Source organism: Sapajus apella, unplaced genomic scaffold (assembly GCF_009761245.1).
Source record: "Sapajus apella isolate SASKATOON/1434 unplaced genomic scaffold, GSC_monkey_1.0 scaffold14, whole genome shotgun sequence".
Lineage (NCBI taxonomy): Eukaryota > Metazoa > Chordata > Mammalia > Primates > Cebidae > Sapajus > Sapajus apella.
In genome coordinates, this window is record NW_022436954.1 from 1,026,913 (window position 1) to 1,054,661 (window position 27,749).

The 27,749-nt window shown below is 46.3% G+C and overlaps 1 protein-coding gene and 1 long non-coding RNA gene across 17 annotated transcripts in view; one reads left to right on the plus strand and one right to left on the minus strand.

Moving 5' to 3' along the window:
* The first annotated feature begins 1 nt into the window (after position 1).
* Positions 2-11,102, plus strand: LOC116554581. Its single transcript, XR_004270233.1, has 2 exons — positions 2-1,087; positions 9,228-11,102. It is a non-coding gene; the product is annotated as an uncharacterized LOC116554581 (long non-coding RNA).
* PPFIA1 (PTPRF interacting protein alpha 1) overlaps positions 10,903-27,749 on the minus strand; it is a 119,313-nt gene continuing 102,466 nt past the window's right edge. For 5 of the 16 annotated variants that reach the window (XM_032282510.1, XM_032282503.1, XM_032282506.1 and 2 more), the window contains 7 exons: positions 22,421-22,596; positions 22,237-22,334; positions 19,468-19,643; positions 18,009-18,077; positions 16,655-16,820; positions 13,087-13,157; positions 10,903-12,313 (listed from right to left, as the gene is read on the minus strand). In XM_032282510.1, coding sequence (XP_032138401.1) covers positions 13,099-13,157; positions 16,655-16,820; positions 18,009-18,077; positions 19,468-19,643; positions 22,237-22,334; positions 22,421-22,596 — 744 coding nt within the window. In that variant the 3' untranslated portion in view covers positions 10,903-12,313; positions 13,087-13,098. Of the gene's footprint in view, positions 12,314-13,086; positions 13,158-16,654; positions 16,821-18,008; positions 18,078-19,467; positions 19,644-22,236; positions 22,335-22,420; positions 22,600-27,749 lie in introns of those variants that run through there. The other 11 variants (XM_032282499.1, XM_032282504.1, XM_032282496.1 and 8 more) reach the window with 7 other exon arrangements.

A 27,749-nucleotide genomic window follows, 5' to 3' on the forward strand; every position in this document is an offset into this window, starting at 1 on the left:
CGCTCCCGCGTCCCGGCCCGCACGACCCCCGAGTTCCGCCCGCAGCCTGCGAAGCGCGAGCCCGGCCCGTGGCGAGCCTGCAGGGCGCGCCGGAAAGTAGCGTCGCCCGCGCCGAAAGTAGCGTCGGGCGCGCGCAGAAGAGGGGCCCCGAGAAGCGCACGGCCCGCGGTGGGGGCTCAGGAGCCGCAGCGCCTCCCGGGGCCGGGAGAAGGAAGCCAGCCCGGGGCGACGCGCGGGCCCTGAGCCCGGGGGCGGCGAGCCCCTTCAGCGTGTCTCCACCCGCCCTCCGCTCAGCCCCGGCGTCTCTCGGTCGCGCGCACCCGGCGGTCCTCGGGCGCCCGCTCACGATGCACCCCTCCAGAAAGCGCCACCCGCGTGTCGGGGACGCGAGCCCGGGCCGCAGGCGCCTAGCAGCCTGGAAGGTGAGTCAAGCGTTCAACCGCATGGGTGCTCACCTGGGAGAGGAGATAAATGCCAAGAAGTGAGGGTTTCGTGACATCGCCCTGGAGAGCAGCCGCTAGGACCCCAGCCCATCTGGGAGACCAGAGGTTTCTTTGGGCCATCCACGTGTTAGCCAAGATGCGACGGCCCCATAGGAGTAAAGGTAAGGAGGGAAGAACTTTCCGAGTCGCCGAGGCGGGACAGGTCGTGCAGCAGGGGGACTGAAGGAGGCTCAGCTCAGCCTGGCAGAGGGCTGGTTGTGCAGCCGAGCCCGGGTGTGAGAGCGGCCGGGTCATGCAGAGGCTGAAGGAGTACAGCGAGGACCTCGGTCTTTATCCTGGGAGTCATGGGAAGTTCTTGGAGGAAGTTAACCAGATAAGAGACATCAGTGAAGTTTGTGCCAGGCGCCGTGGCGCACGCCTGTGATCCCACCACTTTGGGAGGCCGAGATGGAAGGATCCCCCAGGAGTTTGAGACCAGTCTGGTCAACATAGTGAGCCTCCTTCCCCGCCCGGTCTCTAAATAGATAAATACATCATGCAGTTTGAATTGTAATGAGATTACTCTGTCTGCTGTGTGGAGAATGGATGGCAGGAGGGCCGGGTAGAGCCTAACGTAACCAATTCGTGCAACCCTCTGGCGGCAGGTAAGATGGGGAGAAGCGGATGGATGCCGGAGGCATGTGGAAAGCTAAACTGTCACATGTGAGGGTGGGATGGGAGTGCGGGGTGGCGGAAGGAAATGTCAGATGTTGACCATTTTTTAAAGGTAAAGTCATGACTTTCATATACATATAAAGTGAACTTGTCAAATATTTAACGAATACATCAGAAGATTTTACGAATTGTTTAAAGAATTTGGCCAGATGTAGTGGCTCACGCCTGTAATCCCAACACTTTGGGAGGCCAAGGCAGGAGGATTGCTGGAGGTCAGGAGTTTGAGACCAGCCTGGGCAGCATGGCAAGACTGTGTCTCTACGGAACAACAACAACAACAACAAAAATTTTAAGAAAAAAATTAGCCAGGCGTGGTGGCGTATACCTGTGCTCCCAGCTACCCTGGAGGCTGAGGCAAAAGGATCACTTCAGCATGGGCAACGGAGACCCTGTTTCAAACAAAAACACAAACAAAAAACGAAACCAAAAAACCCAAAGAAGTCAAAAGAATGCTGAAATGAATTTGCAAAAGCTAGTCTATCTCTAGCGCAATGATCAATTGCATTTAACTGGACACAGCTAATTTGCGTTTTCTGTGGACAAAGATTGTTAGCCAGGCAACACCTGCTTGGTTTCTATGTTGGAGGGAGACATAAGACGTCAACTAATACCTGTGAGATATACATCGGTTCTGTCTGGAAAGGCAGGACAACTCAAAGCGGGGGCTTACCGGGCATCGGTGGACACAGATTTTCTGATTGGCAGTGGTTGAATGCGTTATAATCTGAAGACCTGAAATTGGTAGAAAGGAGTGTCAGGGTTAAGATAAGGGGTTGTGGAGATGAAGGTTCTTATTGTGTAGATGATGTCTCATAGTTGGCCACCTTTAGAGGCAATGGATGGCAAATGTTTCATTTTCAGACCTTTCAGAGGTGCTCTCAGCTCATCGCTTCAGGAAAAAGACCTGGAAAGGGAAAGGGGATTCTCTACGACAGAGGTCCCCAACCCCTGGGCCACAGTACCAGGACCCCCGCCCCCAACCCCGTGTACTGCCCCAGACACCAACCCCAGGCACCACCCCCAGCCCCCAGCTCTGGGCACCACCCCCCAACCCCGTGCACCTACCCCAGCCCCCAGCTCTGGGCACCACCCTCCAACCCCATGCACCACTCCCAGACCCGAACCCATTGGGGAGACCAGAGGTTTCTTTGAGCGACTCACCTGTTAGCCAAGATGTGACGGCCCCGTAGAAGTAAAGGTAAGGAGGGAAGAACTTTCCAGGCAGGGAAGTCAGCAGGTTCCCAGGCCCTGAGGCAGGAAAGGTTGTGCAGCAGGGGAACTGAAGGAGGGTCAGCTCATCTCTTCAGGAGCAGAAAAAGACCTGGAAAGGGAAAGGGGATTCTCTACGGCAGAGGTCCCCAACCCCTGAGCCATGGTACCAGGACCAGTCTGTGGCCTGTTAGGAACCAGTCCACACTGCAGGAGACAAGTGGCCGGTGAGTGAGCATTACCACCTGAACTGTGCCTTCTGTGAGATCCGAGGTACCATTAGAGTCTCCGAAGTGCAAACCCTGTTGTGAACTGCACATGCGAGCTCCTTCTGAGAATCTAATGCCTGATGATCTGAGGTGGAACAGCCTTCTCTGGAAACCACGCCACCCTGTCCGTGGAAAAACTGCCTTCCATAAAACCAGTCCCTGGTGCCCAAAAGGTTGGGGATTGCGCTCCAGCCTGGGGACAGAGTGTAGATTGTACAGAATGTGGATTTCCCCTAAAAGAGAAAGTTTGCAGAGTTGTTTCACAATATGTCAAAGAAATCTCTTGGGGTAAAAGATTTTGATTTCTTTCAGGGTCTGCTGGCATGTGATGTTATCCCAGAATCAGGTTGGGGTTTGGGAGCTACAAAGAGTCTGTTTTGTCACTCTTAAGATGTCAGTGCTGATCAGCTGTGCCTGAACTCCAACGGGAAGAGGATAGAGTTAGGCACCTCTGACCCCACATAGTGGTCTGAACAAGTTCTTCAGGTTTCTTGTTTTTTGTTTGTTTTTCTTTTTTGAGACAGAGTTTTCCTCTTGTTGCCCAGGCTGGAGTACAGTGCTGCAATCTTGGCTCACTGCAACCTCCACCTCCCGGGTTCAAGCAGTCCTCCTGCCTCAGCCTCCCAAGTAGCTGGGGTTACAGGCATGTGCCACCACACCCGGCTAATTTTTTTTTTTTTTCCTGAGATGGAGTCTCCCTCTGTTGCCAGGCTGGAGTGCAGTGTTGCAATCTCAGCTCACTGCAACCTCCGCCTCCTGGGTTAAAGCGATTCTTCTGCCTCCGCCTCCCAAGTACCTGAGACTACAGGTGCCTGCCACCATGCCCAGCTAAGTTTTAGTACAGACAGTGCTTCACTATGTTGGCCAGGATGGTTTCAATCTCCTGAGCACCTGATCTACCCACCTTGACCTTCCAAAGTGCTGGGATTACAGGCATAAGCTACCGTGCCCGGCTTCGAATTTTGTATTTTTAGCAGAGATAGGGTTTCTCCATGTTGGTCAGGCTGGCCTCGAACTTCTGACCTCAGGTGATCCGCCCACCTCGGCCTCCCAAAGTGCTGGGATTACAGGTGTGAGCCACTGTCCCCGGCCATTTTTTCAGATTTCTTTGAAATCCTCTTGGCCAAAGGGGGAAAGGTCTATTCAGTTGGTTGGGTGGGGGGTGGCTTATAGTCTTACTTTTGGTTTATATACAGACTCTGTGGCTCTGTAATTGTCAGAGGCATGTGTCCCAGAGCAACTCCATCTTGAACAGAAGCTGGGTAAAAATGAGGATGAAACCTAACGGAACCGTTAAGGCATTCTAAGCCATAGGGGTTTAGCACAAAATACAGGTCATAAAGACCTTGCTGATAAAACAGCTTACAGTAAAGAAACCGACTAAAACCCACCAAAACCAAGATGGCGATGAGAGTGTCCTCCGGTCGTCCTCGCTGCTACGCTCCGACCAGCGCCATGACAGTTTACAGATGCCAAGGCAACGTCAGGAAGTTACCCTATATGCTCTAAAAAGGGGAGGCATGAATAATCCAGCCCTTGTTTAGCATATCATCAAGAAATAACCATAGCAATGGGCAGCCAGCAGCTCTCAGGGCTGCTCTGTCTATGGGGTAGCCATTCTTTTTTTTTTTTTTTCCTTTTTAAAGACAAGGTTTCACCATGTTGGTCAGGCTGGTCATGAACTCCCTACCTCATGTGATCCGCCCGTCTTGGCCTCCAAAGTGCTTGGATTACAGGCGTGAGCTGCCATACCCGGCCAAGTAGCCATTATTTTATTCCTTTACTTTCTTTTCTTTTCTTTTTTTTTTTTTTTTTTTTTTTTTTAAGATGGGGTTTCACCCTGATGGCCAGGCTGGTCTTGAACTCCTGATCTCGGGTGATCCACCCACCTCGGCCTCCCAAAGTGCTAGGATTACAGGCGTGAGCCACCGCGCCTGGCTCCTTTACTTTCTTAATAAACTTGCTTTCACTTTACTCTATGGACTCGCCCTGAATTCTTTCTTGCACAAGATCCAAGAACCCTCCCTTGGCGTCTGGATTGGGACCCTTTTCCTGTAACGTAATAAACCATAAAAGGTGGTGGTGTCTACTGGTGAACGCTCTCATCATGCTCATGATTTTGTGAGTCAGAAGTTCAGACAGGGCCCATGGGGGCGGCTCATCTTCATTCCAGGGGTCTCCACTGGGAGGGCTCATCCAGTTGGCTGTGGCTGCCATGAAGATAACGTCTCTGCGTCTGGGCCTTGCTTCTGACTGTTGGATATGTCCGAATGGCTTCGTCTCCCAGCATGGCTGTGGGGACTGGTGTGTCCAGTTTGGCCTCTTCACTTGTATGGCTGGCACTTAGAATCGGACGGCAGAAACAGCGGGAGACAGACTGCAGGCAGCTCTCCAGTCCTTCCACGTGGCTAGCGTGAGCATGCTTACAGCATTGCGGTCTTGGAGTAATGGACTTCTTACTTGGTGGCTTGTTTCTTTCAAAACAAGAGTTCCACAAAGCCCAGACGGGAGCTGCAAATTGTACTGTGACCCAGCTCCAGGTCTCAAAGTTACGTCTGCCAGATTCTTTTGGTCAAGCAAGTCACTAAGGCCAGCCCAGGTTTGGGGAAGGGAGTTAGACTCTTATCTTTCACTGGGAGGAGTAGCAGAGAATTTGCAGCCCGTCTTCAGTGTTTTGTCGTATACTGTGTGCATTTCATCAAGTCTAAGATGTGGATGCCAAGGCCCTTGGCCCCCTGAAGGTTTGCTGCAGAAGCACTGGCGTGAGGCAGATGGGCTGATGAGAGAAGAGGTGCACACGTTGATTTACCATGTGTGCCTGGGAGCCTTCCGAATAGACCCAGCCCCACGGTGAGGCACAGAAGCTCATCCAGGCCTGTCTGACCTGCCTTATTTTTTGTTGTCTGTTGTTTTCGGCTTTTAGCAGTCCAAAGCCATGGTTTTTAGTTTCTGTCTCTAGTGATAAATTGAAAAGAGGGATGAGGGAGGGGCTTTACCGGCCCAACCAGAAACAAACTAAGAGAAACAGAAACTGTGTTCTCTTCTTGGACACCACGGTCATCAGGTCTTGAGGCTACAGAATGAATGAGGCTTTGGATCCTGGCAAATCAGGTCCTGGGAGGGTGGGAGGAAGAGGCCTGGCTAGCCAACGGGGTCTTGTTACAGAGATGAAACCTCACAAGTAGAAGTCATCAGAGATCATCAATGGCTCTTTTCAGACCTTTCAAGGTGTTCTATGCTCAGTTAACCTCTCCTAGATCCAGGGAAGGCCTGGCTGCATTGACGGAGATTCTCTACAGATGTGAATTTCCCTGACAGTAGACTGCTTGGCAAGGCCCTGTAAGAGCCATTTCAAAATAATGTCAGAAATACAGTTTGGGGTAAATGTTTCTGTTGTTGAGACACAGTCTGGCTCTGTTGCCCAGGCTGGAGCGCGGCAGCGAAATCACAGCTCCCCGCAACCTCCACCTCCCGGGCTCTCCTGCGTAGCCGGGGCTGCAGACACACACCACCACGCCGGGCTAGTTTTTGTATTGTTTGGAGAGATGGAGTTTTGCCACGTTGCCCAGGCTGGTCTCGAACTGATGAGCTCAAGCGATCCACCCACCTCGGCCTCCCCAAGTGCTGGGATTACAGGTGTGAGCCACTGCACCCAGCTTGGGGTAAATTCTTTTGATTCCCTTCAGTATCACTGCTTGTAAGAAACGTCCTAATTTAAGATGCCAAAATGTGAAAAAATGGTCACAGTGAGGAAGGAGGCCCTTAATCACCCTTAATCCTCTTAAGCATCAGAGACCACTTCCCCCAGCCTTCTGCATTGCATTTCAATAGGAAAGGTAAAACATAGCAGACTGGGGCCGCCCTTAAGCCCTAGAGATCGCAGGCATGGTATGGAGGGATCTTTCCGGAAGGCATCGTTTTTGCTTAAACACGATCAGACCCCCACCTAAGTCACGTACCCCATATCTACTTCATGGATCAAGACCTTTTCACATGTAATTTCTAAGATTGTAACCCACTGCTCCCGGCCGAATAAAGCACCACTTCCCTCCCAGTTCAGTGTTGGAGAGGTTTGTTTGTGGCCATTCCTGCTCCAGCAGCAGAACTGATGAAAAGTAGTGTGGATGGGGTGTGCTGGGTTGTGATGTAAAATATTTCAGCTGTGGGCTACAGTCAGAGTTTGAAACTGGGCAAAATTACCGTAACAAAGTGAAGGGGTAAGCAGCAGCATTCTCAGACATCCAAAGACAAAGACAGTTTATCACATAGAAGGTCTGCCTGAGACAACTGTTAGAAATTGTTGGCCAGGCTTGGTGGCTCACGCCTGTAATCCCAGCACTTTGGGAGGCCGAGGCAGGTGGATGATGAGGTCAAGAGTTCAAGACCAGCCTGACCAAGATGGCGAAACCCCCCATCTCTACTAAAAATAATACAAAAATTAGCCGGGTGCAGTGGCAGGTGCCTGTAATCCCAACACTTGGGAGGCTGAGGCAGGTGAATCACTTGAACCTGGGCAGCAGAGGTTGCAGTGAGCTGAGATCATGCCACTGCACTCCAGCCTGGGTGACAGAATGAGCCTTAGCCAAAAAAAAAAAAAAAGAAATTTTTTGTATTTTGTTTTTGAGGTAAGGTCTTGCTGCATTGCCTGGCTGGAGTACAGTGGCACGGTCGTAACTCACTACAGCCTCAACCTCCAGAGCTCAAGTGGTCCTGCCACCTCAGCCTCCAGGATAGCTGGCACCACAGGCGTGTGCCACCACACCTGCTAATTTTAAATTTACTGTAGAGGCAGAGCCTCACTACGTTGCCAAGGCCGGTCTTGAACTCCTGGCCTCAAGCACTCCTACATCCTTGGACTCGAAAAGTGTTGGGATTACAGGTGTGAGCACTGTGCTCAGCAAAAATTTTATGGGAAATCTCATGCAAATGTGAAGGTGGATTAATAAACTGTCATGAACACATCACCCATCTTCAACAGTCGTCAGTCCACATGGTCAGTGTTTAATCCATAAGCAGATCTCTGCCGCCTCTATGATTATTTTAAAGCAAATCCCAGGCATCGTGTTATTTCAGCTGTGAATACTGGGGAATACCATCTTACCATGTGCCCCCTGTGTTATGATCAAACCATCCCACTTGACCCAGCAATAAGTAATATTTATAGTCAATAATGAAAACAGAGAACACGGATTTGACCCCAGCAATTTGACTTAGGAGACCGGGAGCGGGGATGGGAGGTGCCAGGTGCGAAAATTCTCATCAGTCATAATGAAAAGCCACTAGACAAGGCCCACCATGGAGGAAGCAGGAAAAGCAGGACACCACACTGAGCGCATACCATCTGGGAGTAAGAAAGCAAACAGAAGAAATAGCCAAATCCATTCCCCAAGTTCTGGGGAGCGGGGAGGAGGAGGAAGGACACTGGCACGGGCTGCTGGTTTTGTTTTTGTTTTTACTTTAAATGATGTGCATGTATTACTTTGATTGTAACAAAAAACTTAGAAAAGAGGGCGCTGGAGAATCAGTGATTCAACTCTAGGTTTTGTAACGCTCCCCTTCCTAAGTCAGATTTCTTTTGATTAATGAGCACATTTTGGCCTATTTGAAGATGAAAACTGTGTAGCATAAGGCAGAGAGTCATGTTTGTCGACTGCCCTTCATCAGGAGTGAGTGAAAAACTGTACTCTGTTGGCTTCTTCTGAGGCCGGTTGGCAAAACCTATTTAAAATATTCACAAGGAGCTGGTGCATTGTAGGGTCCATTCCTACAGGGTCCTGTGAGCCCCTCTCTGCTGCTGCCGAGATGAGAAGCTGTGGAAATAAAGACGCGAGACACAGAGGTCAAGAAAAGGGTCTGGGCCCAGGGGTCCACTGCCAACCGAAGCGCGGAGTCTGGCAGGGGCCCAAGTGCCTGGACGCTCTGCTTTTTATTGAGTACAAAGCAGGGGGCAGGGCAGGTAGGGCGAGGCACTGGCGGTCAGTGGTGGGGTCAGGTACAACGTGTCTTGGAGATTGGGGCCCAGGACTTTCAAGTAGTCGAGGCGAGGAGAAAACCTGATGCGTCAGCACCTCTCTCATACTTGTCAGGAAAGAACAAAGACATTAAGATTTATATGACTTTACGGATTCTATCTTCTAAGAAAAAGAGGAACCAGGTGCAGAAGTGGGCCATGAAAGTAGCCATGGAACGTGACCAGTGAAGCGCAGCCTCACATAGAGACAGTTAAGCCCCCGGATGTCTGTGAGCGTCCCGTCAGGCCTACCGCAAGAGCTTGGAGGAGCGGACTTTTGAGGAAGATCTATGTCTTGGACATCTCAGACATCTCCTTCCATAGCTGGCTAAACAGCAGGTGCTTTCCCAGTGCTGGTGCTGCCGCACAGCCGCCAGCAGCCCTTATGCGGGCATGACAGAGAGCTTAAAGCATCTTGCCTTAGGATCACTTTGTTCACCATGTCACCTCAGTTCCATGCTTCATAACCCGATAATCATTAGCAAAAGGTTATATCGAGTATATTTCTGTGATTATACATGAATAGCTGTGATTACTTATGATATGTAGGAATAACTGTGTAACTATCTAATTCTTTTCTAGTTCTGTATTCATATGGGAACAGGCTGAGGCTTCAGAACCTTGCCTTGGCACCTGCAGGGTCTCCCCTCCACAGTGCATGACAGGTCACATGAACAAAGTGGGCGTTTTATCTGATACAGGTCCATTTGCACTGGTGTTCTCTGAAACCCTGTCTGTCTGGGGTTTTTTTCATAGGAGACAGTAAATAAGCGGCATGGACATGAAACAGTTCTCAGCATTTTTGGTGATGCAGGCCTCCCTGGAGATGCCTCTCCTCCCTCCACACCAATGTCATGTTGCAACTCACACCCCTGGGCTGCACCCTGGATGCACACAGGATTAGAAACGCTTCTTTTTACTAGAAGGGTGAAATAATTTGTTTTACCATGGTCTCTCCAGCACTGAAAGGAGCCTGCTACAGAGTAGCTGCCCAGAGTGCGTGCCGAGCTGCTCTTTGCAGTCAAGTTGGAAGATGAACAGTCCTAGATGCCAGCCCTATTTGCATGCCAAGTGTTGTTTTATTTTAAAATATCTTCGCCTTTTTTTTTTTTTGTAAAGAAGGGGGTCCCACTATGTTGCCTGGGCTGGTCTCAAACTCCTGGCCTCAAGTGATCTTCCCAGCTCGGCCTCCCAAAGTGCTGGGATTACAGGCGTGAGCCACTGCCCCCAGTCCCTTTTCTTCTGTAAGTTTTAAGATACTTGAGGCATGCCTTTGTTCAGCCAAAAAGAACTATTAGATGGAAAAAAGCAGGAGGCACTACGTTATGTTTTAAATCTCACACTTAACCTCAATAACTAGGAAATGTAGAAAACAAGGCTTTCCCTACATTAAGTGGGAAGATGAGCAAACGCAGGTTCTAAACAGGAGAGCACAGAACACCCCGACGGCTGCCCGGGACAAATGATCCAGGACATGCTAACCCACATGACAACACGTGCCACTCAGAGGAGGTGTCAGCTCGGAGACAGAAGGAGGAAACGGAGACCAAGGTGGCATCGGCAGTGTCCACTGACCCCTGCTGCAGGTGGGGTGGTGTTGGCTCAACGGCGACACTGTCGGAGGCGGGAAGAGGGGAAGGGCTAGCAGCCACTTGCTGGTGCCTGGCCTTCCTCTTGGGCATCAGCTTCCAGCCCTGCAGCCTGAGGGGACTGAGCTCACCCACTTCCACGGGTGGGCCCTGCTTGGGTCCCCCAGCCTGTCAGCATGTCGCCTCTGCTCTGCCACACTGGGCTGGTTCACAACTCAGGTGTGAGCTGTTAGGGAACCAGGCTTCCTGATTTCCAGAGGCCATCAGTGTGGAAGGGTGCGGCCCTGGGAGCCACCTCGTGAGCAGGCAGGAGTGTGAAGCCAGCGCTGAGGAAGGAAGCAGAGCTGGGAAATGGTGGAAGGGACGCGCATGCACGTGCAGTCCACTGCCTAGGCCCTGCCTTTCAGCCCTGATCACGGGTTGCCTCCAGCCGCCCTACCCACGCACTGTGTGTGTGAGCCCACACATCTGCATCTGACACCAGGCACCTGTCTCCTGCACTGATGCAGGCTTGGGACCTCCAGAGCAGCGGGCAGGATGACGCCCTCAACCTGCACTTCCATCTCCTGGCTATTTTATTCTGTCCACTGACTTCTATAATACAATTTTCATAGGGCGACCCTGCCTTCCAAAACAACTATGGTCAGTTTCAATGCAATCACAGTGTATTCTCAGCATTCTTCATTGGCAGTGGAAAACGCTTCAGTACTTTATTGAAAGAAAGCAATAAATAATACTGTGATAAAAATAGTTCAAAAGTAGACTGTACATACTTTGTTACATAATCAGGAAGTTCACAAAAGATTAGCAAACAGAACAGTAACAATGAATTGTACAAGTAAATTAAAAGCAGAAACCAAATGTGAAAGAGGCTGCCTCCGTCTCTGTATCTGCGGCACAATAAATACCACGCCATGGTCTGACACACTTTGCTGGCTTTTTAATATGCCATTTAAAAAGTAAAAGCCACATTGCAACTTACACAATTCACAATGGCTCTATCATCAAAGTCTAAAAATGTCCCACTAGGTTCATTCTTTAAACATGTTTACAAACAAATGTAAAAAGTGATTTACGTAAGAAAAATAAGGCCTTTATCAGAGTAGCTCTACACGGTTTTCTGGGTCTCCCGCCTTGTCCGCTGTGTGCGCCGACCTGCAGGATGAGACAGTGGTGCCGGGTGGCTGGCCCTAACTGGGCTCCATGGGTGTCTCTCCGCCCACTCCCAAGGAGGAGAGGCGGGGAAGAGGGCGCAGGGGCTGGGCTGGTCCCAGGTGACCCCATCCCGAGTCTCCCCAGTGAGAGAACTGCTCCCAGCTCCCAGCCTCTGTCAGCCACTGAAGACAAGCTCCGCAAACCCAGAGACGAGGCTGGGAGAGCGTGAACCAGTGCTGGGGTTTCTCAGAGTGTCGTGACAGTCTTTTCAGTCCACACTTTATTAGAAGCTGGTATTTAACACCAGTTATTTTAAATCTGTTCATGCTGCAGAATAAAGCATTTCTTGCTAGAAAAAGTATACTTAAGGTCAGTCATTAAAATACAACAATTGCCTGAAATTAGGTATGCGTATTTCAAAATGATTGCTGTAGAGCTAGGTTGCATCTGTAAAGGATAATGCACATTGTTTCTGTCATAACTTTATAAACGTAGTAAAATCCTTTGTCAAGGTTTATCATTAAAAAATTAAACAATAATTACAATAAATGCATAATTTACAAAAGCCCTATATTTGTTCATAGGATTTATACGTACAAGCATTACAGTACATTCATTTGAAAGACTAAAATTAGGTATAAGAACATGATTTGAAAGGATATTTATAGCCTGGATATACATGAAAAAGTAAGTAACTATATAAATGAAGAGTCATAAGTTTACATAAATATAAGAAACATTAAATTCTAAAATATTTTCTCTATGGTATTTATGAATTTTTCACTAATTAAAAACTCTGTAATAAAATATCTTAGGGTCCATATAACAAGTATTAACAGATTAAAGATTCCATTGGATTCTAAAATGTCGTCTTTGTTGGATTCAAAATGCTGCGTAATCATCTGTAGAAGTAGTGTGGGTAAACTAGAAAATAAACACAAACAAAAAAACCGTTCTTACTACAGGCCAGGCCGCGCTAATGAACAGGAGCTTCTGACGCTGGGGCCCCACGTCCCCCCAGCACGACTCCCCCGGACCCCTCACTTTCTGTGCCACAGCTGCTGAGAGTCACTGGGTAGAACATCAAGGGCTGTGCACATTAATGACCACTCCTTGGCTGACTTCATTTGGGCTTACCTCTACAAGTTACCACTTAAAAGTAAAAGATGGACACACCAGTCAGATACTCCACCGGAGGCCTTAAAGTTGCTTAGAGCAGCAAGGAGAGAGCAGGCCACGCAGCAGCCAGAGGCCACAGAGTTAGGAAGCAGTCTCTCCACACTGAGGGCTGTCAGTGTCACACCCTCATACAGCCTGATGAAACTTCATACATGATTAACCATAAGACTTTGGGTTTGTTTCATTTAAGCAAGCTTAGGAATGACCCCGGTGTACACCATGAGGTCAGTGTGCCACGTGCTCTGCCATGTTCTGCTCTCTGCCTGCTCCACGCCGAAGACATCCGCAGACAACTAAAATGAGTCCGCATTTTGGGGTTTAAGGAAAAGGGGAAAATGCAAGAGGACACACTAACCTTTTTATGATGGATTGTAACAATGAAGAGCGTGTCTCTCTATTTGAAATTCCCCACACACTGCATTGGCTTTCATGGCCCACACCCCTAGCCTGGCACTGCGGCCCCGATGACTCATGCTGTGCCTCCGAGCCATCTCGGGGTTATGGTGCTCTCTACTCACCAACAGGAGACTTTAGCAGGAGTAAGTCCTGACTGTAGCAGAATCCAACCTCTGTGTTCCTGATACATTGCCTGTTTCAACAGCCACGAGAGGAAGCGTGCAAACACAGCGTGCAGTTAGTCTTAGAACATCACATGGGGGCACAAGTAGACACACATCTTCACACCTACAGCAGCACCTATGGAGGGACCTGGGGGGAGCTGCCTGAGTGGGCGGGATGGAGCCAGAGAAAAAGATCCAAGTGTCACCCGGTGGTGGCTCTCCCCAGCTCCCCAGGAGCTCCGGGAGACTCTGGAACACTACTCCGAAATACTAAGCACCAAATGGTACAGTAACAATTTCAAAATGCACATCTACATAAGCGACACCTACTTAGAGTGATCCCTTTGTCTCTTACTAAGCTCTACATTCATAGACCAATGAGGCTTTCTCTCTGCCCTAAGTGCTCCGTCTCTAACAGGTATGAAGTAAACAACCAAGCAGCACTGCTGACACTGCCCAGCCACACTGAGTGCGGAGGCAGACGACGTCGGGCACAAGGCCAGCCTAGGACGAGGGTGAGAACCTTGCTGCCCAGCCCTGGCTGTGGCATCTGGAAAGCCCTGCCCTTTTCTCCCAGGGGACGAGCAGAGCAGGTGAAGAGGTCTGGCTGCAGGGATGGGGCATTGGCCAGGGAGTGGGGTGAGGGCTGATCTAGAAACTGAAGGTCAGTCTCACCTCCTATCAGAAATATTCATCACAGAGACCACAGATTTTTTTGGTTCTTACTCAGGAAACACTATGTGGCCATAAGTAAGCCTGATTTCCATGAACAACCTGGATTTGAAGTTTTTACAAATCAGAAGCAGGTGCTGGCTGCTCCCGGTTATGTGTTCTGTTTTCCCACAGGTATGTCAGGGACACTTATCAGCATCCTGCATGGTTCCAGCAAAGCCGTTAAGACAGTTGGACTGTTGGTGAGGACAGATGATCTTCACAAATCCTCTGACCCTAAGTGCCTAGGAAACCTGCTGGAGTTTACCCCGCATTCCCCTATTTAAAAAGCCATTAAAACAATCCATTTAGCTGGGGACGGTGGCTCACGCCTGTAACCCTAGCAATTTGGGAGGTCAACGCAGGAAGATTGCTTAACCCTGGAGTTCAAGACCAGCCCGGGCCATGTGGTGTAACCCCATCTCTACCAAAAAATTCAAAAAATTAGCCGGGGGTGGTGGTGGTGTGCACCTGAGTTCCCAGCTATCTGGGAGGCTGAGGTTGCAGTAAGCTGAGACTGAGCCACTGCACTCCAACCTGGGCAACAGAGTAAGACCCTGTCACAATAATAATAATCCATTTAGAAGGTTTGTGCCTGAGTCATTTATGGAAGGGTAAAAAGTCTTCTTCTTCTTTATAATAAATTCCCTACACCTTTTCCTAGGTTTACTTTACTTTTTTTTTTTTTTTTTTTGAGATGGAGTTTTGCTCTTGTTGGCCAAACTGGAGTGCAGTGGCATGATTTTGGCTCACTGCAACCTCCACCTCCCAAGTAGCTGGGAGTATAGGCATATGTCACCATGCCCAGCAAAGTTTCTTGTATTTTTACTAGAGATGGGGTTTCACCATGTTGGCCAGGCTGATCTGGAACTCCTGACCTCAGGTGATCCACCCACCTCGGCCTCCCAAAGTGCTGGGATTACAGGCGTGAGCCACCGCGCCCGGCCTAGGTTTACATTTCATTCATCCAAACTCTCATTCTTAATATTCCTGTTAACATTTGACAATGGGAATGTGATTTATCAGAAGGAAAACTGAAATCGAAGCCACAAGGAAAACAAGAGAGCACTCATGTGGACTCTTCAGGTGACAGGGCTTGAGTTGAGGGCCAAGCTACAGTTACACTTTCTAAGAATTATATGCATGATTCTTGGAAGAAAAATGGTAATTTTTTAAAAGTTCCTAATTAAAAAGATATGCTGGATTTTCCCCCGTAAGTATATTATCAAACTCTGGCAAACAGTACATAAATAATATAGCCTTTACTAAAAATGCCACAAAGTAAGCCATTCACACCCAAAATGTCCAGTTTAACTAAGGTTTTACATAAATGTACTTTTCTTTTGATTTTTATACAGGGGATAGAGAATAAAATTTATGAACCTACTTACAGGAGGGGCTAATGACAACAAATTTTGCAAAACCCTCATTAGCACAGTTTTCAATTACTATTATTATTTTGTAGAGACGGCGTCTCACTATGTTGCCCATGCTAGTCTCACACTTGAGCTCAAGTGATCCTCCTGCCTCGGCCTCCCAAAGTGCTAGGATTACTGGCATAAGCCACCATGCCTCATTAGCACTTTAAAAAAAATTTTTTTTTTTTGAGACAGAGTCTCACTCTGTTGCCGAAGCTGGAATGTGGTGGCACAATCTCGGCTCACTGCAACCTCCACTTCCCAGGTCCAAATGATTCTTGTGCCTTAGCCTCCCGAATAGCTGCGATTACAGGCGTGTGCCACCAAGCCTGGCTAATTTTTGTAGAGACGGTGTTTTGCCATGTTGGCCAGCCTGGTCTCGAACTCCTGGCCTCAAAGATTAGCACAGTTTTTAATGCCTGCCACCTCGTTTCCTCCAGTCTGCTTGCTGCCCTCAGAAAGGAGAATGAGTGACAGCTGCGTGGAGCACAGGGGCTGCCGAGCTGCCGCCACTGACACAGGCTTAGAACTTCACCAGCTTCACGAATGACACATTTAATGGTCACAGATACTCTACGGGGGAGATACTACTACGATGGCCATTTGACAGATGGGGAAACCGAGGCACAGTGTCGTTAAAGGCCTCACTCAAGGTCATGCACCTCCTAGCAGCAGAGCTGGAGTCAAACCTAGGCAGCCTGGCTCTTCAACCTGTGCACTGCCTTTCATCAGATGAGTGCAAGATTAGAGCTGGGAGACCTGTCAGGAGGCTGTGACCAACTTAACCTCAAATCAAAGTGGTTGTCAAAGGGGAAATCCCAAACTGCTTGAAATCATGGCAGTGATATGCTCTCTCTGGCTGGTACATTCAATGGCTGCCTCACTCCACTGGGCACTTCTTGGAGGTAGACATGTGACTGCACAAACAGCAGCAGCAGGGAGGGAAGAAAAGGCAGGCAGAGCTTACATGAGCTGGAAACTGTGCTATTTCAAATGTACTCAGTTATTTTCTCTGGTGTGGAGCGCACTACATTCTATGGTCTGGAAGCTGCTGCTACACTGTTTCCTGAAAGAGCGTCCAGCGCGGCCTGGCACGCACACACAGCTACAAGGAGGCCTCAGTCTCCCTGAGAACACGGACGAGTACTGAGCTTCATTAGTTGGAAAAATATGCTAAGATTCAACTAGACAAAATGTTTTTTAAAATTCTATTATTATGGTTAAACTTTTGTAAAGAAATGTTAGAGTTAATTTAAAAACATTTATTTTGGACATGCAACCATACTCAAGTGCCTTGTAACATATTCAAGAGGCTGTTTTAGACCAGGATTAATGCTCCAGACAAAAAGCTGCTCATGCTCCCTGCAAGCAGCGGGTTAGCACGAGCCACCACGTACCGTCCATCTGCATCTTCTTTGGCTGCATAGAGGGTGAAGACATGGAAGAAGTCACCCGGAAGTTTGCAGGGAGCGTCTCTGCTGACCCAGCAGCTAAGCCACGAATGTCCTTTGGTCTAAACTTTTTTCTCCATGAAGGTGCTCTCCTGAAGCTTTTATCGTCATCCTGGTAAATTAAAGAACAAACGGCAAGGTCCATTTAAAAAATAAAGGTCAGAGATGGAAAGTTAAATGTCCTTTAAAATGATTGCCGAACTCAAGTATGTCTTCTTGTTCACATGTATGTAATCCCTTCTTTATGGCCACACAGTGTATTGCCCAAACTGGAACTTCAGCATGAAATGGGGCATGGTGATGGTCTGGCTGTGTCTCAGCTAGCTGAGTGAGGTGGGTGCTGGGCCGTGGGGATGCTCCTTCTACCCAGCATCATGGCTGAGTGAGGTGGGTGCTGGGCCGTGGGGATGCTCCTTCTACCCAGCATCATGGCTGAGTGAGGTGGGTGCTGAGCCGTGGGGATGCTCCTTCTACCCAGCATTATGTTCTACTTCTTACATTGCAGGAATCAGTTTCTTGCTACATAATACATTTTTATTTATCTTAAAAAGTTTATTTTTCATTTTTATTTATTTTTTACAGACAGGGTCTCAATCTGTTGCCCAGGCTGGAATGCAGTGCTGTGATTATAGCTCACTGTAGCCTCAGATTCTTGGGCTCAAGCCATCCTCCTGCCTGTCTCCTAAGTAGCTAGGACTATGAGTGTGCCCCCACCATATGCAGCTCTAAAAACAAGTTTTAAGCTATAAACAATTCTATCGTATGCCAGGATATGGCCAAGTGCTTCATCTTTAGATGTGGCTTTCTATTCTCTCTGTCAAACTCAAGTTTTCTTGAGGTCCAATTAAGAGACTCCTAATAGTGTGGAACAAATGAGTCATGGTTTTGTTTAAGGGGAAACTAACATTTTGTGTTTTTAATATACTTCTGAAACACGCCGTCCCTGACCAATGCCGAGGGGCGTGGGAGGCACACTCTGGACTGCAGTAGGATATCCGGTGGCCCCCAAACTCAGCTTACAGACTCTGTTCCTAAGCTGCAACCAATGTTTGGTGATGTGAAAACCATTTTTGAGGGAAGTGTCAAAAATTAAATAGCAAAAAAAAAAAAAAAAAAAAAAAAACTACCTTCTTTAAGGTATTAGTTTTTAAAGGCTTCTGTTAATAAATTTGTAGGAGTAAAAACCTAACTTCTAGCATCCAGAGAGACTGCCTAGCTATAAGATGCCCCAAGTATAACAACAACTTATATTTCACACACATTTCATACACATTTAAAGAACATGAGGCCAAAAACTTACTTCATCAAACCTTCTATCAGTTCCCATGACCAAAAGGTTGTTAAATTCTCTTTCCAAGACAGCACGAGCCTGAAATAACCAAAGAATAACAAATAAAACTTTCACCAAATCTAATATAAAGGGTGTTAGCATCATAAATGTTTTTTAAACCAAAACTTAAACTCCCTCACTGCTCGCTGGGTGTGGTGCCTCATGCCTGTAATCCCAGCACTTGGGGAGGCTGAATCGGGCAGACCACCTGAGGTCAGGAGTTCAAGACCAGCCTGGTCAACATGGTAAAACCCTGTCTCTACTAAAAGTATAAAAATTAGGGTCTGGGCGTGGTGGCTCACGCCTGTAATCTCTGCACTCTGGGAGGCCAAAGGCAGGCAGATGACTTGAGGTCAGGAGACCAGCCTGGCCAACACGGCGAAATCCCATCTCTAGTAAAAATATAAAAATTAGCCAGGCATGGTGGCAGCTACTTGGGAGGCTGAGACAGGACAATCACTTGAACCTGGGAGGTGGAGGGTGCCGTGAGCCAAGATTGCACCATTGCACTCCAGCCTGGGCAACAAGAGCAAAACTCCATCTCAAACAAAACAAAACCAACCAACCAACCAACAAACAAAAAACCAACTCCCTCACTGCTATGACTACATGGAACCATAATCGTATTTTAAATCAGGGCTTCTAACGCGAAGTCTATGGATGGACCTTTGGGGAAAGGGGTCCACGATCCTTGGAGTCATAATAACAAAGGTATGCTGTGTGGGGTGGTCAGGGGTATTGGCAAAAGATATTCAATGTTCTTTTTCTTTTTCTTTTGGGATGGGGTCTCACTCTGTTGCCCAGGCTGGAGTACAGTGGTGCAATCACAGCTCATCACAACTTCCCCCTCCAGGGCTCAAGTGATCCTCCTGCCTCGGCCTCCCAAGTAGCTGGGAGTATAGGTATGTGCTAATACACCTGGCTAATTTTTTTGTGCTTTTTGTAGAGGCAGAGCTTCAGCATGATGGCCAGGCTGGTCTCGAACACCTGGACTCAAGCAAACTGTCTGCCTAGGCCTCCCAAAGTGTTGGGGTTATGGCTACGAGCCAGGTCGCCTGGCACATTAATGTTCTGTAGAGTAATGAAAGTTCCCTGTTTTTCAAATGAGCCCATGAGTCAAAAAGAATTACATAAGGCAATTACCCATAAAAACAAAATTAGTAAAATCTGCATGTGGCACACCTAACAATACCTCCCCTTCCATTTAAGAACTAAATAATCTATGTCTCTCTTCTGAGCACCTGAGCTGGACTGAAAGATCCTCCTTATCTGGTTTATTGCAGGACTTTCACTTCCAACAGAAAAGGGAAAGACAGACAAAAAAAAAAAACCCAGACACTAGTCAAGTTTTCTTCCTGTTCGAATAACTGTTGATCGTCAGGGCGCCGACTGAGCACTGTGAGTGAGACATGGACCGGCTTGCTGTCACCTGTGTGTTCTGTGTCGGGATCTGTAACAGCAGGGCCAGGGTGCTGAAGTCAAAGGTTTCGTCTAAGGCCAGAAGTGCTCCGTGAACACCACTCTCTAGCAGGTTGTTTGCATATTCTTTAAGGCCAATTGACAGGATCCAGCGAATCACTCGATCATTGCTCCAAACAAGCACATCTGTAAAAGAATGAAGACGATTCTAAAAGTGGCTTCAGAAAGTCATCTTTATCACAGGTACCCTGTAATGCAGGAGAAAGATTCCTACCATAGTTCCTAATCCTTCGGCTCCTGACAAACACTGCTGAATTCACAACCACTTGCTGCACTCAGACAATGGTGTCCTGCCCTGCTCCATTCTCAGGGAAACTCTCCTATTAGAATTCATCCTTCCAATGAGCACAAGAGGAATGAAGTTATTATTTCTAGAGAACAGAAAATGATGAGGATCCAGGGATCAGAAGCCAGAGGACTGCAAGAACTTGAACACAGTCTTCTGAAATACTTCATCAGGGATGGAGCTGGCTTCATAATAATATAAACACTTTGCTTAATTCAACAGAAATCTCTCATTTCTAATCTTGAAGTCTTTGTCTCATTTTAAAATGAGAGAAACTTAAAAATGTCATCCAGCATATTACAGACTCTGTAGAAAATCTTCTCTCTTTTTTTTTTTTTTTTTTTTTGAGACGGAGTTTTTTTGCCCTTGTTGCCCAGGCTGGAGTGCAAGGGCATGATCTCGGCTCAATGCAACCAGTCTCCTGGGTTCAAGTGATTCTCCTGCCTCAGCCTCCCGAGTAGCTGGGACTATAGGTGCACGCCACCATGCCCAGCTAGTTTTTGTATTTTTAGTAGAGATGAGGTTTCACCATGTTGACCAAGCTGGTCTCAAACTCCTGACCTCAGGTGATCTGCCCACCTCAGCCTTCCAAAGTGCTGGGATTACAGGCCTGAGCCACCACGCCCTCTCTCGCTCTCTTTTTGTTGACAAGGTCCTACTCTGTCATCCAGGCTGGAGTGCAGCCTGGTACCACCAGAGCTCACTGCAGTCTTAACTTCCTGGGCTCAAGTGGTCTTCTCACCTCAGCCTCCTTAGGAGCTGGAAGTACAGGCATGTGCCACCAAGCCCAGCTAATTTATTGTAATGACAGTCTCACTATGTTGCCCAAGCTGGTCTCCAACTCATGGGCTCAGATAATCCTCCTGCCTTGGCCTCCCAAAGTGCTGAGATTACAGGCATGAACTCCCAGGTCTGGCCATAATAGCTTATCTTATGCAAATTAATAAAATATTAATTTTGCTCTATTAGATCTAAAAATAGCCACTCTATAAAAGTATATGCAAATGATCACTAATTACTTCCAAAGACAGTTTCTGTCTATTGTAAAAAGATGCAAAACAGATAGAGAAAACAAAACAGATGGCATATTTCATTTCCAATGCCCTGTTCTGGATAAAGTCCATACATATACACATATTGTATAAATGTCAACTGAGCCTTTTCCTCATGGTTCACATGAACTCAATCATGAGTAGACTTGCCTTCAATGGGGCCATCCAACTGTATCTTTGTCCTGAGTTTCTTTCTGAGTAAGAACTGGGGATGAAAACAGCACTCGGACTGACAGGGCTACGGCAGAGATTAAATAAGCCAGCTGTTCAGTGAGACTTGCCTCTTCTTATCATTATTAGTAGTGATTTCCTTGCATTCCAAGAATTCTGGGAGACATTACTCTGAGCTCAGTGTTTACTGTCTAACTTTAAAAAGCAAATTCTGACTGGGTGTGGTGGCTCACACTTGTAATCCCAACACTTTGGAAGGCCAAGATGGGAGGGTCTCCTGAGCCCAAAAGTTCAAGATCAGCCTAGGCAACATAGCGAGACCCTGTCTCTACAAAAAAAAAAAAAAAAAAATCCAGGCATAGTGGAGCACACCCGTAGTCCCAGCAGCTACTATGGAGGCTAAGGCAGGAAGAGCACTTGAGCCCAGGAGTTCAAGGCTATAGTGAGCGGGCTGTGATCACACCACCGTACTCCAGCCCAGCATGAGCTAGAGAGCAAGACCTTGTCTCAAAAAAAAAAAAAAAAAAAAAAAGAAAAAAAAAAGAAAAGAAAAGAAAAGAATTAAATTAATAATTTAATTTTAAATAAATTTCTATCCATGGCCACAGAGGCGCACCGAGTGAGGGCTCTCCAACAGAGAAGAGAACACCATGTCTTCTAGATGAACGTCCACGTCCTCTGACGCCTCCCTGGCCTGTGTTTTCTAACTGCAATGCCCTTTCCTTACTCTAGGCAGCTCCTGCTCCTCCACAAGGACCGGCTGAAATGCGCATGCTGCCTCTCCTTCCAACCTGGGAACAGAACTGTACAGTCCTCTCTTGTGCTCCTGAACCCCCCGAATAAGCCCCTAGTCATATTTCTCCCACTTGAATCATCAAGTGAGCTTGGCTCTGTTGTTATCTAGCAGTGTGGAACAGCATTTCGGAGAGGAGTACATAGGGCACGACAAAGGAAAGCTCTCAAGTCACAGGGAGTGACTAGCCCGAGACATTTCACCTCCAGACTGATGTGTGAGAGCACAGGCCAAAGTCCTCTGGCTGTGGAAGAGGATCTCAAAGCACTCATCTGCATCCAGCCCTCCTCTGCAATGACACTAGACTAGTTTCCACTTAAAGCCTTTCTTCATTTTTTGAGAAATAGGAAGTCACTGAGGCTGCGAATACACCAGCAGGTGGGAGTGAACAGAATCAATTAAACATCATGTACTGGCCTTTTATTTCATTCTGACTTTCTTCTCTTTTTCTTTCCAGTTCTTTCCGGTCATAATTTAACCTTCTCAGGCACATAATTCCACACTGGAAACTGTTTCTATTTGCAAGAAAAGAGAGCAGATTTAGAGATGGTAACAGTGAAAAATCTTAGTCAATTAGTAAGAACTACCTATATTAAGTTACCTGTGAAAACTGTCGACCATTTTCAGCTGCCCTCGAAGGTCTTTCTTGGTCAGGTGGTCCAGCATCCTGGCGTCCACAAGGCACTCCATGAAATAGCTGCGGTACTGGGGGAGGCCCAGGCTGGGGAGCCACTCGTTGCCAATCCACTCGTGGTTCATGTCTCCATAGGCAAGTGTCTGCTTTTGATAAGTGGAAAAGGTCACTTACGGAGGAAATCTCAAAAGCAGTTTAAATAATTTTTAAAATGAATTTTTAATTTCTTACATATATTCTCAAAGGCTAAACTAATGATAATTTTATAATTTCAAAATAATCTGATCTCTTCTTCTCGCCTTTTAAATTTTAGTAAAATTTTTATACAAAAGGAATCATAACATTAAAAATAGATGCTTCATTGTGATAAATTTAACTTTTTAATCAAACTACAAAAAAGTGTACCTGGCTACAAATTTCCTCTCTGAAACAGTTTTTAAGAAAATAATATGAGAACAAAGATTGATCACGACTCATGAACAAGTTTGAAGGCTCGATTCAACTCTACTTACTGAGATTATCTCTGATTGGTTTACATTTTATTTTTAACACTTTGTTTTCCTAAACAGAATCTATTTCAAAATCAGTACAAGTGTGTTAAAAAATCGTTTTAGAAAAGAGATAAAGCAATGACCAACAGGACTGAATGGGGAAATCCACGTTTGCAGTCGAAAAAACTCAACACTTCTTTCTCATAACAACTGATTAAAGAAGCAAAAAGAGAAAAAAAATAAGAATATAGAAGACCTAAACAAACAACACTTAATCAACTTGACCTAACTGATGCTTTATAGAACACTCCGCTCAACAAGAGAATAGATATTCTTTTAAAGTCTGTATAGATTTTCACCAAGACAGACAAATCTCAACATATTTAAAGAGACTGAAATCAAAGTACATTCTCTTGACTGCAACAGAATTAAATTAGAAATCAATGATAAAAAGCTATCTAGAACCCCCCACTAAATATTTGAAAAAATTAGCATACTGTATATATAAATATATATATATATATATATATATATATATATGATATGGAGTCTTTCCTCTGTCTCCCAGGCTGGAGTGCAGTGGCATGATCTTGGATCACCTCAACCTCATCTCCCAGGTTCAAGTGATTCTCCCGCCTCAGTCTCCTGAGTAGCTGGGATTACAGGCATGAGCCACCACACCTGACTAATTTTTGTATTTTTAGAAGAGACAGGGTTTTGCCAGGTTGGCCAGGCTGGTCTCCAACTCCTGACCTCAAGGGATCCACCCACACTGGCCTCCCAAACTGCTAAAATGACAGGCGTGAGCCACTGGCCCCGCCAGAATATATTTTTAATTGAAAGAAAAAATATATATATTTTTAATTGAAAGAAAATAAAAACAATATATTCAAAAATTGTGAGGAACAGTTAGAGCAATATTCTGAGAGCAAAAACCATGTCAAAGGATTATCAATGCAGAAAGACCTCGAAATTCAGTGATCTAAGAGTCTGCTTTTAAAAATTTAAATTAGACTAGGTGCAGTGGCTCACACCTGTAATCCCAGCAGTCTGGGAGGCCAAGGCAGGTGGATCACATGAGGTCAGGAGTTCAAGACTAGCCTGGCCAACACAGTGAAACCCCATCTCTACTAAAAATACAAAAATTAGCTGGGCATGGTCGTGCAGGCCTGTAGTCCCAGCTACTCAGGAGGCTGAGGCAGGAGAATGGCTTGAACCTGGGAGGTAGAGGTTGCAGTGAGCCAAGATCGTGCCACTGTATTTCAGCCTGGGGGATAGAGCCAGATTCTGTCTCAAAATAAAAAAAAAACTAAATAAAAGCTTAAACTAGAAGAACAAATAAAATCCAGAGCAAGCAGAAGGAAGTAAAAAAGCAGAAATCAATGAAACAGAAAACAGAAAAATAATAGCAAATAAGCCAGTGAAATGAAAATCTAGTACTTCATAAATATCAATCAAATTAACAAACCCCAACAGGACTGGATAAGACAAAACAGAAGACATAAATCACCACTATCAAGAATGAAAGAGGGAGCCAGCCTGGTCAACATGGCGAAACCTCATCTCTACTAAAAATACAAAAATTAGCCAGGTGTGGTAGCACATGACTGTAATCCCAGCTACTCGGGAGGCTGAGGAAGGAAAACTGTTTGAACCCAGGAGGTGCAGGCTGCAGTGAGCCGAGATAGTGCCACTGCACTCCAGCCTGGAAAACAGAGCGAGACCCTGCAAAAGAAAAAAAGAAAAGAAAAGAGAGAAAGAAACAAAGAAAGTGAGAGAGAGAGAGAGAAAGAGAAAGAGAGGAAAGAGAGGAAGAAAGAAAGAGAGAGAGAAAGAAAGAAGGGAAGAAAGAAAGAGAGAGAAGGCGGGAAGGCAGGCAGGCAGGCAGGCAGGCAGGCGTAAAGGACTGAAGCCAGATGTGGTGGCCCATGCCTGTAACTTCTGCTACTCAGGAGACTGAGGTGAGAGGACAGCTTGAGCTCAGATGTCTGAGACCAGCCTGGGCAACACAGCGAGACCCTGTCTCAAAAACAAAACAACAACAATATATGAGGGGACATCAATACAGATTCAACAGACACTGAAAGGATAAGGAACTACTATGAACAATTTTAAGCAATTTATTTCTTAAAAAATAAGCTAGCAAAGCTAATGAGAAAACAGGTAACACACACCTCTCCTAGAGCCTGAGGTTGTAATTATAGATCTTCTAACATACAAAAATGTCTACCCAAGATAGCTTCACTGGTTAATTCTACCAAACATTTATCAAAATAAATAAATAAATCACCACAATTCTACATGAAGTCTTCCAAAAACAGTTTGAAACACCTTATCTCATTCTATGAGGCCAGCATTACCGAGAGCAAAACCAAAGATGTAACAAAAACTATAGATCAATACCTCCGACACAGATCCACAAATACGTAACAAAACATTGCCAAGTCAAGAATATAGCAAAAGAATAAGATACCATGACAAGTATGGCTTACTCTAGAAATGTAAGTTGATTTAACATTTGAAAAGAAAAAAAATCAGTGAAACTCTCACCGTATGAAGAGACTGAAAAAACCCTAACATCATCTCAGGAGATTCAGAAAAAGCACTTGACAAGAGTTGTCATCATTTACGGAACTTCGAGCATTCCAGAAATGTAAAAAAAGTGCCTCAACTGGATAAAGGGCATCTACAAAAACCCTAAAGCCAGCATCGTACCTAATGTAAAAGACTGAATGCTCAGCTGGGCATGGTGGCTCCTGCCTGTAATCCCAGCACTCTGGGAGGCAGAGGTGGGCGGGTCACTTGAGGTCAGGAGTTTGAGAACAGCCCGCGCAACACAGTGAGATTCCATCTCTTTAAAAAAAGACAATGTGTTTCTCCTAAGATAAGGGACAAACTAAGGATGTCTACTCTCACCATTTTCATTCAACACTGTACTGGAAATCCTAGCCACTGTAATAGGTCAAGAACGAGAAATAAAAAGCACAAAAATTGCAAAAAAAAATTGTCTTTATTTGCATATGACACAATTTTCAATGTAGAAAAGAAATCTACAAAATAGGTGTCAGAATAAGTAGGTTTAAGCAAAGTGACAGGATACAAAGGCCAATAAAAATGAACTATATTTCTAAATACTAGCAATGAACTGAAAATTCAAATTTAAAAAGTACCAATTTACAATGGCATCAAAACCTGTAAAATCCTCAGGGATAAATCTAACAATGCAGGCAAAATTTGTATACAATAAGCAAGAACTAAACACATTATATACACACACATATCGGAGGAAGGTACCTGAGCTACCTGAAGTCTCCAGCTGAGGAAGACTAAGTTAGGGTCACAGGAATTCTGTAGTTACATTATGGGATCTTGGTAGTGACTCTCAACTAACACCATGTTGGTCTTGAAACTATGGCTTCCAGCATCATTTGTTATTTGGTCCAAGCTAGAAGCAAAACTAAAATTCTAACAAATAATGCTTAAATTCTAATACAAAATAATGCTTCACTGCTTTATCTAAAAAGAAAGTAAGAAATATGCCAAACATTTTTGGGCCATCATGAAGATATCTAACAGTATCACCATGCTTTTTTCAGTCTTCTAAACCTGAATCTTATAGGCCTGATATTTATTTATGTATTTTTTGAGACAGGGTCTCGCTCTGTCACCCAGGCTGGAGTGCAGTGGCACAGTCTCAGCTCACTGCAACCTCCACTTTCCAGGCTCAAGCCATTTTCCAGCCTCAGTCTCCCAAGTAGCTGGGACTAGTCTCAAGCCACCAACGCCTGGCTAATTTTGGTATTTTTTGTAGACACAGGGTTTCCCCATGTTGCCCAGGCTGGTCTTGAACTCCTGGGCTCAAAGTCATCCACCTGCCTCAGCCTCCCAAAGTGCTGAGATTACAGGTGTGAGCCACCGCGCCTGGCCCAGGCCTGATATGTGTAGCATGGATATCTGGTATCATTTTCTTGCTTGCTGATTATGTATTCTTAAATGGGGAAAGTAAACAAAGGAACTGTCTAAATAGAAAACTGCATGGAAGCAGAACCCTACTTGTTTCTGTTTTCTCATTCTATGCTCTGCGCAGCCTCCTGAAGTGGCTGACAACATAAACTCCCAGAAGGGTCAGGTTCCATCCCAGGGAGACTCACCTCTTCTCCTGGGCTGCCATAGCAGCCTTCTGAAAAAAAACCTACCAGGTGAGCTCACAGTCAAGAGAACATCAGAACTAGAAAACACACCCACTGCACAGTGTTTACTGCCGTCACTGAAATAGTCACAAGTACAACCCAGCTTTATGAACTCCCTAAAATGGGAGCTCCATGACAGGGGGACCACAGCTGTCCTGCTCACAGATGCTCCGCACAGCCAGACTCGCTTACTGTTTGTTAAATGAGTTATAAATGGTTCTGACCATGCCTTGATGTTTTCTACCCCTGAGTGTCCAGGGGGAGCTCAAAGCTCTCTTTGGTTTAGGAGCTGGCCACTGTGTACTGCCCTTGGCAGCAGGCGGCAGTCCCAGCTGGAAGAGGGGAAGGAGGGAAAGTGATACAAGCCTCCACTAGGCTGCAGGTTGGCTAGTTCTGGAGTCATCAGCACGGCGCGGTCTTGTTTCTATTTCCACTGCAAAGAGCAAGGTGCAGCCTATTCAATTTACATTTCATGTCTCTGCCTCGGGCAGTTTCATACCGAAGTACTAACAAAGTTCTGCTGCTTGGTGGAAAATATACTGAAATTTAAGTCATTATGAAATGTACCCTGTATAATTCATTTATGGTCATTACAGGTCCTGTAAAGAGATATCT